This window comes from Scatophagus argus, chromosome 5, assembly GCF_020382885.2.
Source record: "Scatophagus argus isolate fScaArg1 chromosome 5, fScaArg1.pri, whole genome shotgun sequence".
Classification (NCBI taxonomy): Eukaryota; Metazoa; Chordata; class Actinopteri; family Scatophagidae; genus Scatophagus; species Scatophagus argus.
The window spans coordinates 12,251,947-12,266,726 of record NC_058497.1 but is presented as its reverse complement, the minus strand read 5'-3'; the positions used below and the strand labels follow the sequence as shown (position 1 = coordinate 12,266,726).

General features: G+C 40.2%; 1 protein-coding gene across 2 annotated transcripts in view; it reads left to right on the top strand.

The window, feature by feature from the left end:
• The window catches only part of pdgfd (platelet derived growth factor d), a 46,912-nt gene that overhangs the window by 14,679 nt on the left and 17,453 nt on the right, over nt 1–14,780 (top strand). Inside the window, exons 2-3 of one of the 2 annotated variants that reach the window (XM_046388814.1) lie at nt 9,194–9,401; nt 10,604–10,781. In XM_046388814.1, coding sequence (XP_046244770.1) covers nt 9,194–9,401; nt 10,604–10,781 — 386 coding nt within the window. The remainder of the gene's footprint in view (nt 1–9,193; nt 9,402–10,603; nt 10,782–14,780) is intronic. The other variant, XM_046388815.1, reaches the window with a different exon arrangement.

Genomic DNA, 14,780 nt, shown 5'->3' with positions numbered 1-14,780 from the left:
AAGGGAAATTAACTCACTACATTACTCCAATACTCTACTTATTGCTATCCTATTTTGATGTACTTGTAGGGACTATATATATATATATATATATATATATATATATATATATATATATTGTTTCAAGCTTTTTGAACACATTTTCCAAGTAATTCAGATGGAAATGCATGTTCATGTTCATCTTACAACACGTTTCTGACCACAACTCTGTGGTCATCAGTCTAATGCATCAGCTCTGGTGTGTCCAACTGAGGGGACATAATGCATGTAGTGTGTTCTTTTCTATAATTATATATAAGCCTGCTGTCCTCTATAATTCATGGATATGTACACCCCAGCTGCCTTGGCACATATATAATTCTCAGATGAATGCCTATATGGCCTGCTGAATGGACTCTCCAACATTCTTGAAACATGTATTTTCCTTCTTGATCATCATTTTGTTAACTAGAGTGGAGAGTAATTGAAAGGTCCCTCATTTCTATCCTTTCTATATTCTGCCTTCCTCTACATGCCATCAGTCCACTTTAGCCTCCCAATTCCCCACACTTTTACACTGACTTGAAAAAAAGAAAACGCGCAGTCTCTTTGCACAAAAGAAATTGATGGAAGTTAATTGGTTTTAGCAGCAAATTGGGGGGGCTGCACCAAAACAATAATCTGGAAGAAAAGAGTAAGATATCAGACAGTACAAGAGGAAGAGATACAGCAGTGACACACCGTTTTTTTTTCTTTCTTTTTTTTTTTCAATTTATTAATATTTTAATTCTCTGGGACCTTGGTCATGCTTCAGGGGAAAAGGTTTCACTTGGTCCTTGCGAATTAAAATATGAGAATGTATATCAAGTGTCCATTTGCAAAAGCTAAAGACAAAGACAACTTAGAGCTTCAGTGTGTCTGTCGTGGTCAGACAGAGAGGGAAACGGGGGAGAGAAGATGGTGCAGGATGGAGGGAGCACAGGAAGTGGAGAGAGGAAGAGAAGTGCGGGTTGTGCAGCAGATGCTGACCAAAGCTGACACCCCTCGGCATGCAGTGTTCACCTCCAGGGTGTTTGTGTGTGTGTGTGTGTGTGTGTGTGTGTGTGTGTGTGTGTGTGTCTTTTCATGCCTCTGTGCTTGTGTGGGCGTGACTGAGAAACAAGGGAGAATATTTAAAGCTGATTTGTCATGAGAGAGTCGCAAAACAGTGGAGCCAGCACAGGCTTTGATAAGCAGCAGGGTGATGCTCTCTCTCTCTCTCTCTCTCTCTCTCACACACACACACACACACACACACACACACACATACACACAGGCCTTGAGCTAACATTTAGCCAGATGGAAAAGTCTTTGGTCATTTCTCATGGGTGGAAATACTCTGAGGGTACATATAGATACATACACACACAAATACAGATCCATACAGTGATGAACCAATGACATAAACACACACACACAAACATTTATGTACAACACAAACACATGCACGGTATGCGACACTAATAATAATAACTATGCCTGTGTTTTTTCATGTCAAAGCCAAACTCACTCAAAATCCTCACTAAAATTCAACATGTATCTCATAGATCCCTTTGGTTGAGTCAGTAACTGTCTCACAGTATGAACGAAGATGCCATAGTAATCCAGTGTTGCATATGAACTACTATGTAACATACCAATTGCCTTATTTAATAGTTTTCCCATTGACATGTTTTTGCTCCATGAGCTCTGTTTACTTAAAAGTTATTTTGTTTCCATATAATAAAAGCAGTAGTTCATTATTTTGGAAAATGGAGAAATTCACTTATGTGTTCTGTCAGTTCCCAGGCAACCAGTTACTATTCCTAGCCAAGAAATAGTTTGGCAAAAAGCCCTTTGTTTAAAAATGAACAAAGATATAACAAGTTAATTAATGATCTTTGGAGGTACTGGGTTGTAGAGTTTGTTATCTTTGGACTAAGCCAGGCTAGCTCTTTCCGATCTTTGTGCTAAGGTAAGCTAACCAGCAGCTGGTAGCAGCCTTAGAGTGAGTGAACAGATATGAGGATGGCATCAATTTTCTCGTCTAATTCTTCACCAGAAAACAAACAGGATGAAATTACGTATCTTAAAAATAATTTCATAATCCCAAAGCAAATTAAATCCCAGTCCAAAATAGTTTAGAACACCTATTTTTTAGACAGAAACTGGGAATGTCACCAAAAATGAGAACAGCAACATTGCATTTCTCTGGGGGAGGGGGTTCACAGCTGAAAGTGGATGTATTATGTGTGTCCTGTTAGCTCGAGTTGGGGCTTATGAGAATTCATTTTGAAAAGATGAAAGTCAGACAGGATATGTTAGACAGGGAGTGGCAGATGTAGGAAATGGGGTTGGCTTGTTATAGGTAATGTCCTGTGGGAGTGTGTCTCTAAGTGAGAATGTATCATATGCAAACTGTCACTCAAGAACAACAGTTTTCACACAACAGAGACTTAATATTTTAATATGAGGTGTTGCACATCTGCGGCCTCACCAAATAAACTTTTAATAAGTTTAATATTGCGTCTTTATTACCAGTTCTTTCCCTGCGACATCAGTACTTTCTCCACAGAGCTTTATTTTCTGGTCTCTGATTCGTGCTGGTTGCTGGGTGATCAGAGTGTGATTGGCACTTGGATCAGAAATAGATCTCACAGGCATGAAGAACATCACACCCTGGCACTGGAGGTGGGAGAGCCAAGTTTAATTAGTTAGAATTTACCCGCATGTATCCTGGCAGACATGCATTCATGCAAGTACACACATACATCAGAACTTCTTCTTGCACATCCACAAGCACACTTTAATAGATCCCACGCACACACATCACACTGTCACGCAGCATCATTGTCACGGCTATGTAAGTGTCAGATCAGGACACTGAAAGCTTAATTGCCAGTGTCAGACATTATGTGTATATGTGCATGTGAGAGTTGCAGAGAGTTGAAAATCTACGGGTGTGAGTCAGCCTGTCAGTGATATTATCAGCACTTTTGACATCATCTTATTTCCTCTGATTGCAGCACTTAAACTTTATGTGAGTTTCAGAAGAGGTAAGTGTTATTTAACTGGTTCAGAACACATATCCCCTCAAAGACACAACTTAAAGAAACACTTTTTAAAAAAGAAGAAAAGAAAAGGCAATAGGACCAAGAATACAGCTGTATTTGTCCAAGACGAGAGATTATCTGGGACTGTTGATACAACCCCTCACCAGCTCATAGTTTTCCAGCTATTGTACAATCGTTCCCACCTGCATCAAGGTGTCCTATTGAAAGGTCCAGTGTGTCAGATTTCGTAGCAGTGGTTTGGTTGCAGAATACAACCAACTGAACTCCCCTCATCTTATCCCTCATCTTGTGGCTGCTAAAAGCACACACACACAAAAAAAAACTCGAGAGCCAGTGTTTTGTTTGTCCATCTGAGTGACTGTTCAAATACTGAGGATACAAGGTAATGAAAACTACAAAATTGATTCTTAGTTTCAGGTGATTACAGTCCTTAAAACAGAAGTATCAGTGTTATATTCTACCACTGCCCCTAAATCATTTTCAGTGGACCTTCACTAAAATATCTAAGAAATACAAAATTCAAAACTTTATACTGAAAGTAAAAAAAAAAAAGGCAAACAAAAAACAGCCTCAGCTTGATACAACAAAACCAAAAGTGCAATCAGAGCAACAGTGATGAAGAAATGTCTTCACATGCATGGTTAGACCCAGCAATAGCTGCCTCTCAGTCATCACATGCTCATCCAGCCATAATATAGTGTGGACAGTCACACGTTTTCTTTTTGTTATAAGACCTTGTACTCCAGCAAATTGGACTGACTACAGGACAGTAATACAAAGCTAAACAAAAAAAAGTCCTGGTACTTCTGGAGCACACTGTGTGTCTCATTGTGTCCCCAGTGTATGAGGTAGGCTCTGCAGGATTGTGCTCAAACCTGATTGCATTTCAGCCTTTAAGCCCAGGAACAGAAACCTCTTTTCTTATTATTGTATCATTTGCATGAATTTGCAATGGTGCCATTGACATCACTGTATGATTTAAAGTCAGGTCAATGGAGTAAATGAGAGACTGCAAGCAAAAAAGCTGAGTGCTACTTGAGCAAATTAACATTTTTATTTTTTTTCATTTTACCACATTCATTCTTAAAGCTTTCTGTCTCTAGCACACTCTCTCTCTCTCTCTCTCTCACACACACACACACCTTTGTGCAAGGATGGACGCATGTTAGTTCATGTCACAATATCTGCACATGCATACATACACTTATGCATACATACATACACATGCGCACACAAAATAAGTGGTAGTAGAATGAAAAGCCAGCCTACTGTATGTGAGGCCAATCAGCAACCAAATGCATAAGCAATGTGAGAAGGCTTAACCTTAACCACATAGCCACAAAACTTCCACAGGAAGAACAAATGCAGGAGATGTTGGGTATGCCCAACATAGTGCCCTAATAATACAAGAGCAGCAACAAACACTGAAATTAAGGAAAATCAAAGCAAGTGAGACAAAATTAAATATTCCCCATTTGTAGGTCAGGTAAGGATCACCTACAGAACAGCACTCCTGATTTTTTTATTTTATCTTTGTCAAATACTCAGCAGATTGACTGGTGAAACAAAGGCCTACTATCTTGTAGTCCCAAAGCTCTTATTTCTGCTCTGTGAAATGAGGAGGCATCTCTTAGTAGCCATGAGCAAGAATACACAAGAGCTGACACAGCACCATATTGAATATGAAAAAGTTACTGACTGGACGCTGCAGCTGATTGGACAGATCAGCAGAGTTTATCCCTCCCAGGTTTTGTGTTTTATCTCTTTTACAATTCACTATCTAGTTTCAAAACTGTGTTAATTGTAGGTCTGAACAACAAGAGGACCACAAACAACTTTCTCTATTTATGAGAAAGATTTTTATTTTCATGGTCTAATAAATTTAAATTATTAACTAATTAAAGTTAGAGAGAATAGGAAAGTCTGTTGGCAGGAAACAGTTTTTACATAATTTATTGTCATTTCTATTCAGTCACATGTGAGGGTCTGTTATGTAACATAATCCATTTTTTTCCTGAAACTTTAATCTAATAAATAATTTTCAGTATTCAAGCAACAGCATAATCATATTCTGGTTTCCTAAATAATGAATTCGCCATGAAAATATCAATAAATACAGATGAAAACGACAAATTAATAATTTAAATGCATTCTGGCGATTGAAAAGGTTCCTGGGCCTCTGAGTAGGACATGACACAGTATAAATACAGAACTCAGCTTGTTATTCATGTGAAGGAGTTTGTTAAACCAGTAACAGAAAACTGCTGCTCTGCAGTGATAACTGTGTGTCTTTATTAGCATTAGCACTGTGTACGTGTGCAGACACAAACTCATCAAAAGTCTACAGCTGTTCAAGCCGACTGACAGCTGATCCAGCTGTGATCAGCTGCTGCTGTCATCACGGACGTTGCTTTATGTGACGCTTGAGGAGAAAAGCATGTCTCATTTCTCCTAAACATCTTTCCTTGTCTCCCCTCTCCTCACATGGCTTCCTTGCATCTCTGCATGCATCCTCAGTGGAATGGACTGAGATACAAGGAAAAGACGAAAGGGAGGGAAACATTTGGATCTAATAGTATGAATGTAGATTGATGTACAAAATGTGGAACCAAAGTTCACACACACACACAGGAAACTTTAAGCTGTACATGGTTACCAACTTGTGCTGAGGTTAGCACAACAAGCTGATTGGCTTCTGAGTCAGTCATGCTATGGAGACCTCAAATGAAATGCTGTAGCTGGAAGACCCATCTATGTCTTTTAAGTAATTTGTTTGACAACAATTCTGGTTCTCCATCAGCTACCGCACCAATAGAGAGAGCTGTGGATGAGACAGCGATGGCGTGTCAGCATTGCTCCACAGTTACTGGGTAGAGAAAGGGGGCAACAAACCTCAGACCTCAGGGGTAGAAACCGAACCGTGTCTTTCCTGTACTGTTTCATATGAGGGTGCACAGTTAACCTAATATCAAGGAGCTACCTGTATATCTTATAATGAAAGTGCACGAAAACATATTAAATGCTTTACAAAGTGGACACACCCCTTTATGGGGCTGCTTTTCAGGGGTTGGGCTGGACCCCTTACTTGCAATGAAGGGAAATCTTAATGCTTCGCAGACGTTTTGGACAATGCTATGCTTCCAACTTTGTGGCAACAGTTTAGGGAAGGTCCTTTTCTATTCCAGCATGACTGTGCGCCAGTGCACAAAGCAAAGTCCATAAAGACGTGGCTGGATGAGTTTGGTGTGGAAGAACTTGACTGGACTTGACTTCACACAGAGTCCTGACCTCAACCCCATCGAACACCTTTGGCATGAAATGGAACAAAGACTGCCAACCAGGCCTTTTCATCCAACAACATCTATCGCTCTACTGCATGAATGGGCAAAAATTCCCACAGAAACACTCCAAAGTTTTCAAGAAGAGTGGAAGCCGTTATAGCTTCAAAGCTGTACGCGTGTTTAGAATGTGATGTCATGAAAGTCCATGTTGGTGTAATGGTCAGGTCTCCCAATACTTTTGTCTACATTGTGTAAATGTCAGTGAACTCATGTGCACTAGTGCACTATCAAATGATCACTGCACATACAATACACATACATACAATAAATAAATAAATAAATAAAAAAAGATAAAGATCATGTACACAAATTTTCCCCATGAACACACACAAATGCTGATCGATGCAGAAGCTCACAGAGAGAGAAGAGAGAGAATCTTGTTCCCGGGTGACCTTAGTTGGTGAAAGTTTCTGACACATAAGCACTTTTATGACTGAATGGTCCTACACAGTCAGGCTTCTGATCAGCGGAGTGGAAGAATTCCATTACAAACAAACTCTGCCCAACACACAAACACCCACACACACTCACGCACATTGACAGATTCACACAAGCATAAATTATTTTGACCCTGAGAGCTCAATGCACTGCAAGTCGTGCAAATAGGCAGACACAAACGAATTAAGAAAACATCTTCAATAATTTGACAGCATATATGCTGCATTGTTGCTGCAAAGTGAGTAAAACACTCGCGAATGTAGAAACACGCTGCAAACACAGCAACAGAAAACAGAAACTATTTCGATAACCTTATGACTTCAGTAGCTGACTTCAATAATTTCACAAACCATTGCAAAAAGGAGCACGCACGCACACAAATGCTTAGGTACAGTGTTAATTACTGAAGCCAGAAATGCCTGAGGGTACGACTCTTTAAGAACGATGAATCACCGAATACACACAATTACTGACTGAAAGAAAGAGGAGAAAGTAAAGAGGAGCAAATACAGAGAGAGAGAGAGAGAGAGAGAGAGGTGGGATATAACTAGGGGAGGTATTAAGGGAAGTTTGCAGGGAAGAGGTGGAGGAGAAGGCCAAAGTTTCATCATCATCTCCCAGGGGTGCAAGCTGTGGTGCCTTGATTATGCATTCAGCTCTCCCTCGCGCGCAAAAACCACACACCCCTCAGAAAATAAAGCCCTGTCAGCCTACTTCAGCATACAGCCTGACCTTTTGTGTGTGCGTGTGTGTGTGTGTGTGTAAGGCAATTCTTTCTAATTTTGAGGAAGTCAGCAAAAAATTGTGGGGACAATAATGAATTTTGTTGTGCAATATGGAAATTAGATTTACATGCGAGTTAATTAATCAGGCTTTGACATTCAGTGGGTGTGATTATGATGTTCTATTGAGCAATTATTATACTTTAAAGACAATTTTAGAACCATTGTAGTTCATAGTGGTCAGTAAAGCAATACAGACACTAAAAAAGCCCATGACAGATCAGAGACACTGTATTTTCACGTTTGCAGTGAGCTAGTAAAGTACATAGGGCATAGAGACAGTGTAGATGCAGTACTTCTTCTGTTGCTGTACACTCATTGCTTTAAAAGACAGATACTGATGCTTACACAATCTTCTAAGCATGCATAAGCAAAACACAACACGTTTAATTGCTGCATTGTACAGTACATACACACTCTGTTCCCTGTGTTGATGAGTATATTTTTTACTACAACAGTTTTTAGCCCAGACTGAGAGTAGTGATGCCAGTTTGTGCATCTGTTGTTCTCAAGAGCTGTTATAAAACAGGATGTGATTTGTTGATAGGTGGTTTTTGAACTTCCCTTTGACCAGCATATGGTCTATGGTCAGTTCTCCCCTGCCATTTGCAGTTTATATTTATGATCGTCAGGGAATGCATCTGAATATTTTTGCGGTCCCCTTGACCTTTGTTCCTGAACCATCATCGGGCCAAATGTTCCACTTGCACCAAAGTAATATTGAAATCTAATGGGGGTGAAAAGGTCAAGCTTGCACTTTGAAACAAGGCCAAATTCTTAAACACATTCATAAACATTCTCAGAAACACAGTGGGCAACATATGCACAGACATGTCCATAGAGCCATGATGTATCATTCTTTTCACAGTTGTCCTGTGCTTCTGATTTCTTCCTTTCACACAAATACTGAACCACACGAGGCTGTGCTCCAGTAGTTCAGCACAGATCAATACCACTCTTATTTATGTCTGTAAATTTGAAGCTGTTACTTAACTTAGCATAAAGACTGGAAGTGGGAGGAGACAGTTAGCCTGGCTGTGTTTTAAATCTGCCAACTCTGGCACCCACAAGCTCACTAACTGATACACTTTAACTTTTTTTTTTATCTGTACAAAAACTGTTAAAATGACAAACTGTGATTTTGTAGGTGGATTTTATTTACCGTCAGACAGCTGGGTTGGCTGTTTCTAATCTTCAAGCTAAGCTAACCAGCTGCTGGCTGTATGTTCACATTGAAGGTGCATTTATGAGATTGGTATCATCACCTAATTTAATTTTTGGCAAGAAAGGGAATCCGCACATTTCCAAAAATGTCAAAATACTCTGTTATTAGGCTGAAAGGACTGTAAGAGCTGGATTTATAGTACCTGTCTTCACAGAAGTCATTTCATCATCAAACTGAAATGTCACAACATATTGTTTGCATTTGCATATGTTTTTGTGCTTCTGTGTGAATTCATACAAGTCTGTTTGTTGTTTTTGCATGTAAATCATGTCTCTGCTTGCCTTGTGTTCATTTTACAACTGGACTAACTAACTGATTAGTTGTAACCACTAACAGACAATCGCCTCACCACAGACTTTTACCGCAAAGAGGAAAACATCACAGTAACGCCAGTGGGTGGAGTCCTCCATAGCCCACGCTACCCCAACGCTTACCCCCGCAATCTGCTGTTGTCATGGAAACTGCTGTCACCGCCTGGGAGCCGCATACACCTGGAGTTTGACGGACACTTTGGGTTGGAGGAGGCTGAGAATGGAGTGTGCAGGTAAAGCAATGAGATTTAGAGATGGGGGTAAAAGCAGATGGAGAGAATACCTGAGGGGGCAAAGGAGATAGATGGGCAGAGCACAAAGAGAATGTGGAAACAGTAAAAGGTGTAAAAGGAGAAATGTCAGATGAAAGTAACAGTGCTAACATAACCAGAGTGTGAGCAGAGGGATGATGGAGAGGACAGTTCAGAGCGACAAAGAAGAGAGGAAAAGTTTAAGTAGTAGTAAAAGTCTCAAGTTAAGATGACGTACAACAGAAACAGTACAGTGTGTGAAAATGACTTGTTAACTCACATGAACACACCAACAATAAACTGTGATTGAAACAATGCGAGAGAAAAGAGTATAAAAAGATACAAGGGGTGGAATCACGATGCGAGAGATGCATAGTTAAAGTTGACTTTCTTGGGAGGAAGTATGAAGTTTGTCCTTGAGGGTTGGGGGAGAAAATAGATTTTTTAATCCCCATATGCAAATTAGCCATCTTTGTGAATACTTTGCTGAAAAGACAGTGGGGAGCAGCAAGGGGAAAAGAGGGGGAGCGGATTTCTGGATAGGCAGGAAGTAGAAGGAAGTAGCTTAGCCTGTTTCTTCAAATCTGTCATATTGACTTTGTGTGTTTGTGTGTATTTGTGTGTGTTTGTTTGATGGACTCACTAATTGAGTGGGGCATTGATTGCTGGATGTCATCTAAGTTACCCAGAAAGTTGTCCTGCAAAATATCCTACTTAACGTAGCGTACTCAGGCAAGGGCACGCTTATGGTTATTGCCTTCCTGCCAAGAGTAAGATGGGAAGATCGATGTCTGTTCTATATGAAACTGGAGCAAGCAGCTGGTTAGCTTAGTTTAGCACACAAACAGTCAGAAAAAGCTAGCATGGCTCTAAAGCTCACTAAGTTACATGTTTGATGTTGTTTGTTTGAGCCAACCAAAGCCAAATTGTAGTCACCAGAAGTGAGAGTGAGATTGTAAGTGGGACCATATTTCACAGCCCTTACCTTAATTTGGACATTAAACTTATCTAAAATTGGTGTAACAATCCTAATTTGCTCAGAAAAACTGTGTGCACAGTGTTATGATAAATATGGACACATCAGAGTAAACTGTTGTTTTACTTTCCCCTTTTGTTTTCATCATTTTTATCTTTCATCTTTACCTCCCACACATTCACGTACCTCTCCATCTCTCTCGCTCCAGGTATGACTTTGTTGAAGTGGAGGACCAATCAGAGACCAGCACAATAATTTGGGGTCGCTGGTGTGGACAGAAAGCACCGCCTAGTCTCAACTCCAAAACCAGCACACTCAGAGTCACCTTCAAGTCTGATGATTACTTTGTCGCAAAGCCAGGATTCAAAGTCTACTACTCGCTGCTGGTGAGACTTGATACACACACACACACACACACACACACACACTGTAACACACACAAGCTGGCGATGAACCATGAGCGCTTATTTAAAGTTCAAGTTTTTAGGATTTTTTTTCAATGTTCAAGTTCAATCCAAAGAACACCGCAAGCCTGCAGGTAAGATGCTTCCACTTGTAATAAAAAAGAGAGATGGGATGATGGGGAGAGACAAAGGGAGGTAAGGGAGGTAGGATCCGGTAACACTGTCGGTAAAATGACAAAATGTATTAGCCAACTGTTCTTTTCTCATATGTCCACTGACAGTAGAGGAGAGTTGGAGGGATAGGGATAGGAGGGCAGGAGGAATGATGAGAAAGGGTTCTCCTAAAGGCTGTCAAAGGAACAGATAAGGAGATTAGCTTTGTCATTCTGTCAAGAGAAGGAAAGAAGAAAGAGAAGGACTCTGATTTGAAGATGTTCACCCATCCTATAATCAGAGAGGAAAGGGGAAGAGAAAGAGCAGCAGGGAGACAGAGAGGCATTTAAAGATGTTCCCTGGCTTCTCTTTTTATGAGTGCCGAGGAGAGAGAGGGGAAGAGACACGGCATCACTGACAGGGTTGATCTGGTGGTCCTGCTTATTATCTGAGGGAAAAAAACCGCATGAGCACAGATGGAGTAAAGAGTCAGAGACAGACTGAGAGAGACAGAGAGAAAGAGATACTGTATTTGCAGATGATCCTTCACTTTCACACAATTCCGACTTCTGTGAAAACATTTACCCTGGCTAGACTAGCACAGTCATGTATTTCAATATGCATATATAATTAATTACATTAATTATTATATTTTTTTTTATTATTGAAGTGGGGCTGTGTAGTATAGTCAGCACACCCCCAGTCTGGAGAAGCATGAGGGGGTGTAGGAAGCTGAGCAATGGAGTGCTGTGGACGTCACACATTCAAAACAGAAGCCAGCTCTTGGAGCTTGTCTTATTTGATCCGTTTTACCCACTTTTCAAAGAGCTCCTGTATTGTGTTTTTGTCTTTCCATCTGTTACACACAGTTACACACGTACACATACACAAAAACACATACACTCACACACACAGAGCGAGAGAGTTCCCTTCAGCTAGACTGGAGCCTTGTGTGTGTGTGGCTTAATTTAGTAAGTCTAATTTGTTCTCTCCAGACCTGTCGAACAGATAAGAGGGAGGAGAGGAGGCATAGAGAGGAAAGGAGGCAGAGAGAGAATGAGGAGACGCAGCATTGGAAGGCGAGAACAGGTGTCTGCGATGGTATCAGCATGTCAGCTAATGACTAAAACAACCCAAAGCCTGAGAGAGGCTGAGAGAGGTAAAGTGAGAGTTAAGCATTGTGAGGTAGTGAGATATGGAATGGACTGAGGTTGACTAGATAAAAGGAAAACCATAAGGGGAAATAAAACAGCATCAGTGTGAAAGAGAGAAAATGTAAGGTGGAGTCAGACAGAAGCATACGGGGAAAAGAGCGAAAAAAGACCAAAACAAAACACGTTTTCCACACTGAACCTCTGCCATGTTTCTATTCTGTGTGTAGGTGTTTCTGTCATACTTTCTCCAATACATCATTAGAGCTCTTCACAGATCCTCTAGGATTTTGGGAACCAAAATCTGACGCACGACCAAACTTGAGACAGGCCCAAGTTGTATTTATAGTCTTATCAGGTTTGATTAGGTTCTCGTCCTATTGCCAAATGATAGCTATTTGATGTCAAAAAAGCTAAGTATACATTTATTCAAGAGGCATTACAAATAAATTGGAATCTAGATATTCAAACCACCAAGGTAGAGAGTTTGAGTTGCATTCTACCCAGATGGTGAAAGGGTTTAAATACATCGGTCATACAGTTATCCTGAAATTACAGTGACATCATTGCTCATCCACTGAATGCTGTGAATGTGAGAGCACAGATCTGTACGGACAAGGGAGCGCCAGTGACAGCTGTAAAGACAAGTGAACAAGTCTCACTTGTTGGCCATCAGTTTGAGTGATTCAAGGTTGTGTTCAGCACATTGTTACAGTAAGTTTCTGCTAAACTCTTAACTGCCTTAGTGCCCATTTACTCTTTTAGCCAAGTTCAGACAGCTTCAGGAACATTACCACTACTTGAAATGAGGCTTATGCAAATTTGCATGTGGCTTGGGGAAACCAAGACAGATTGCAATCAGATTTGTGATCTGGCCAGGGGAGATGCATGCAGTATATCATCTGGCTACCAAACAAAAGCACATTAAAATTCAGCTTGGTTTGATTCATAGATGAGACACTTGAGATATCAAGGGTAAATGGGGTCTAAATGGGTCAACTACTTCTGGGACGAGGTTTTCTTTAAGAAAACAAAAGTGCAGGTTTTCACAGCAGGATTTAAATCGACCTTCATGTGTGATATAAGAATACAACTGCTACCCCTTCCAAAGAAAAGAAAGCCCTGTATGTACAGGCAACGCTGTATTCAAAGAGGCCTTACTCATTAGTCATGTCACTGTTTTACCCAAAATCGTTTTTCTTCCTTTCCAAATCATGTTTTCAGACGGTGTGATTTGTCATCTGCAGTGCAATGCTTAGAATGAAGTAATGAGTACTTTTTATTGCATAAGATAAACATTTTAGGAGCTATTTGGTTGGCGCAAAGAGAAGCTGTATGAGTGCACAAATCAACCTTATTTTATTTACTGTGAACAGAAGCAGCACTATCATTGTGAGACTTTAAAACCTTTGCATCTCTGCTTGACTGACTGATTTTCAGTGGTGAACAAAGGTTGTCTGAGGTGCAGGGACAAAAAAGGTAAACCATCCGTATGCAGATTCGTATAAGATGAAAATTATTATGTTCCTAAGTGTGCACTCTATCCTGATTTAGAGATATCCAAGAGGGCAGTTTTGCTGCGATTATTCAACTCAATCAACAGTTAAGTCAACACTAATTTTGCTGTCTGAGATCATATGAGTAACAGTGATGTATTTTGGATTGGTGTTCCTGGGAAATGTTGCTAAGCCAATTGCAGTGGGAAAAGACTATTGATCAAGGAACATGATCCAAGTGAGTTCCCAGAATCCAGTTCTGAGTCATCCTACATGTGCATTTCCCATACGGACTGGACTTGCAGACAAAACTGCACCAAACAAATGCTTTCAAAAACATTTGTTTTTACTCTTACTGAAATATATCATGTTATAGATCATCTTGATGGCACAAATGTCTTTGTCTGATCTCCTAAGTCCTCCTATGCACCAGGCAAACCTGTATTATTGCTGCTGCTGGAACTACAGTAAAATATTTTCTACTAATTTAATGACCCATCCCAAATGTAGGTATCAATGTAAAAGAAAATCTGAGTAATTTTGATTACTTGCAATTTACTACTGTTTTTATGCCAGTGACTAAGACAAAAATGTCAAGCATCAAAAATACATGTAGTTAAATACACTGCAGGCAGTTATCACACAAGATCAACAAGGAAAGCCTTTCTGACTTGAAACGGAGCATTTTCTGTCTTCAACTTGAAAATTAGCTCAGACTCAGACAGAGATGAGACAGCATAAATGTGGTTGGTGTGATTTATCTACTGGCCTAAATGTCCTCTGGCTGTAAGCGAGATAACTGGTCATGCGGAGTAAAAGTCGACAGGGAAATACACTTGCCTTCCTCACGATCTACCACACACTTAATCCTCAGCTGCTTCAGTGTCCGGCTGTACAAAATGGAGGTTGAAAAGGGCACGTCCCTGGTGTCTCCTCCACTAGACTGCTACTGTAAATAAGAATGTGTTCCCTCACCGTGGGTGAATGAGGCGCAACTGCCTGAAATATTACTTTTAGCTTCTATAACAAATATTGCCTCATAAATCATACAAGAAAGTATATCCAAATGAGTTTATTTTAGCAACTTGACAAACAAAAAAAGGGTCCTTTTGTGTCCTAAGGACTTATACAAAATTTATACAAGTGAGTATACAAGAAGTCATGAAGTATTACAGAAAAAA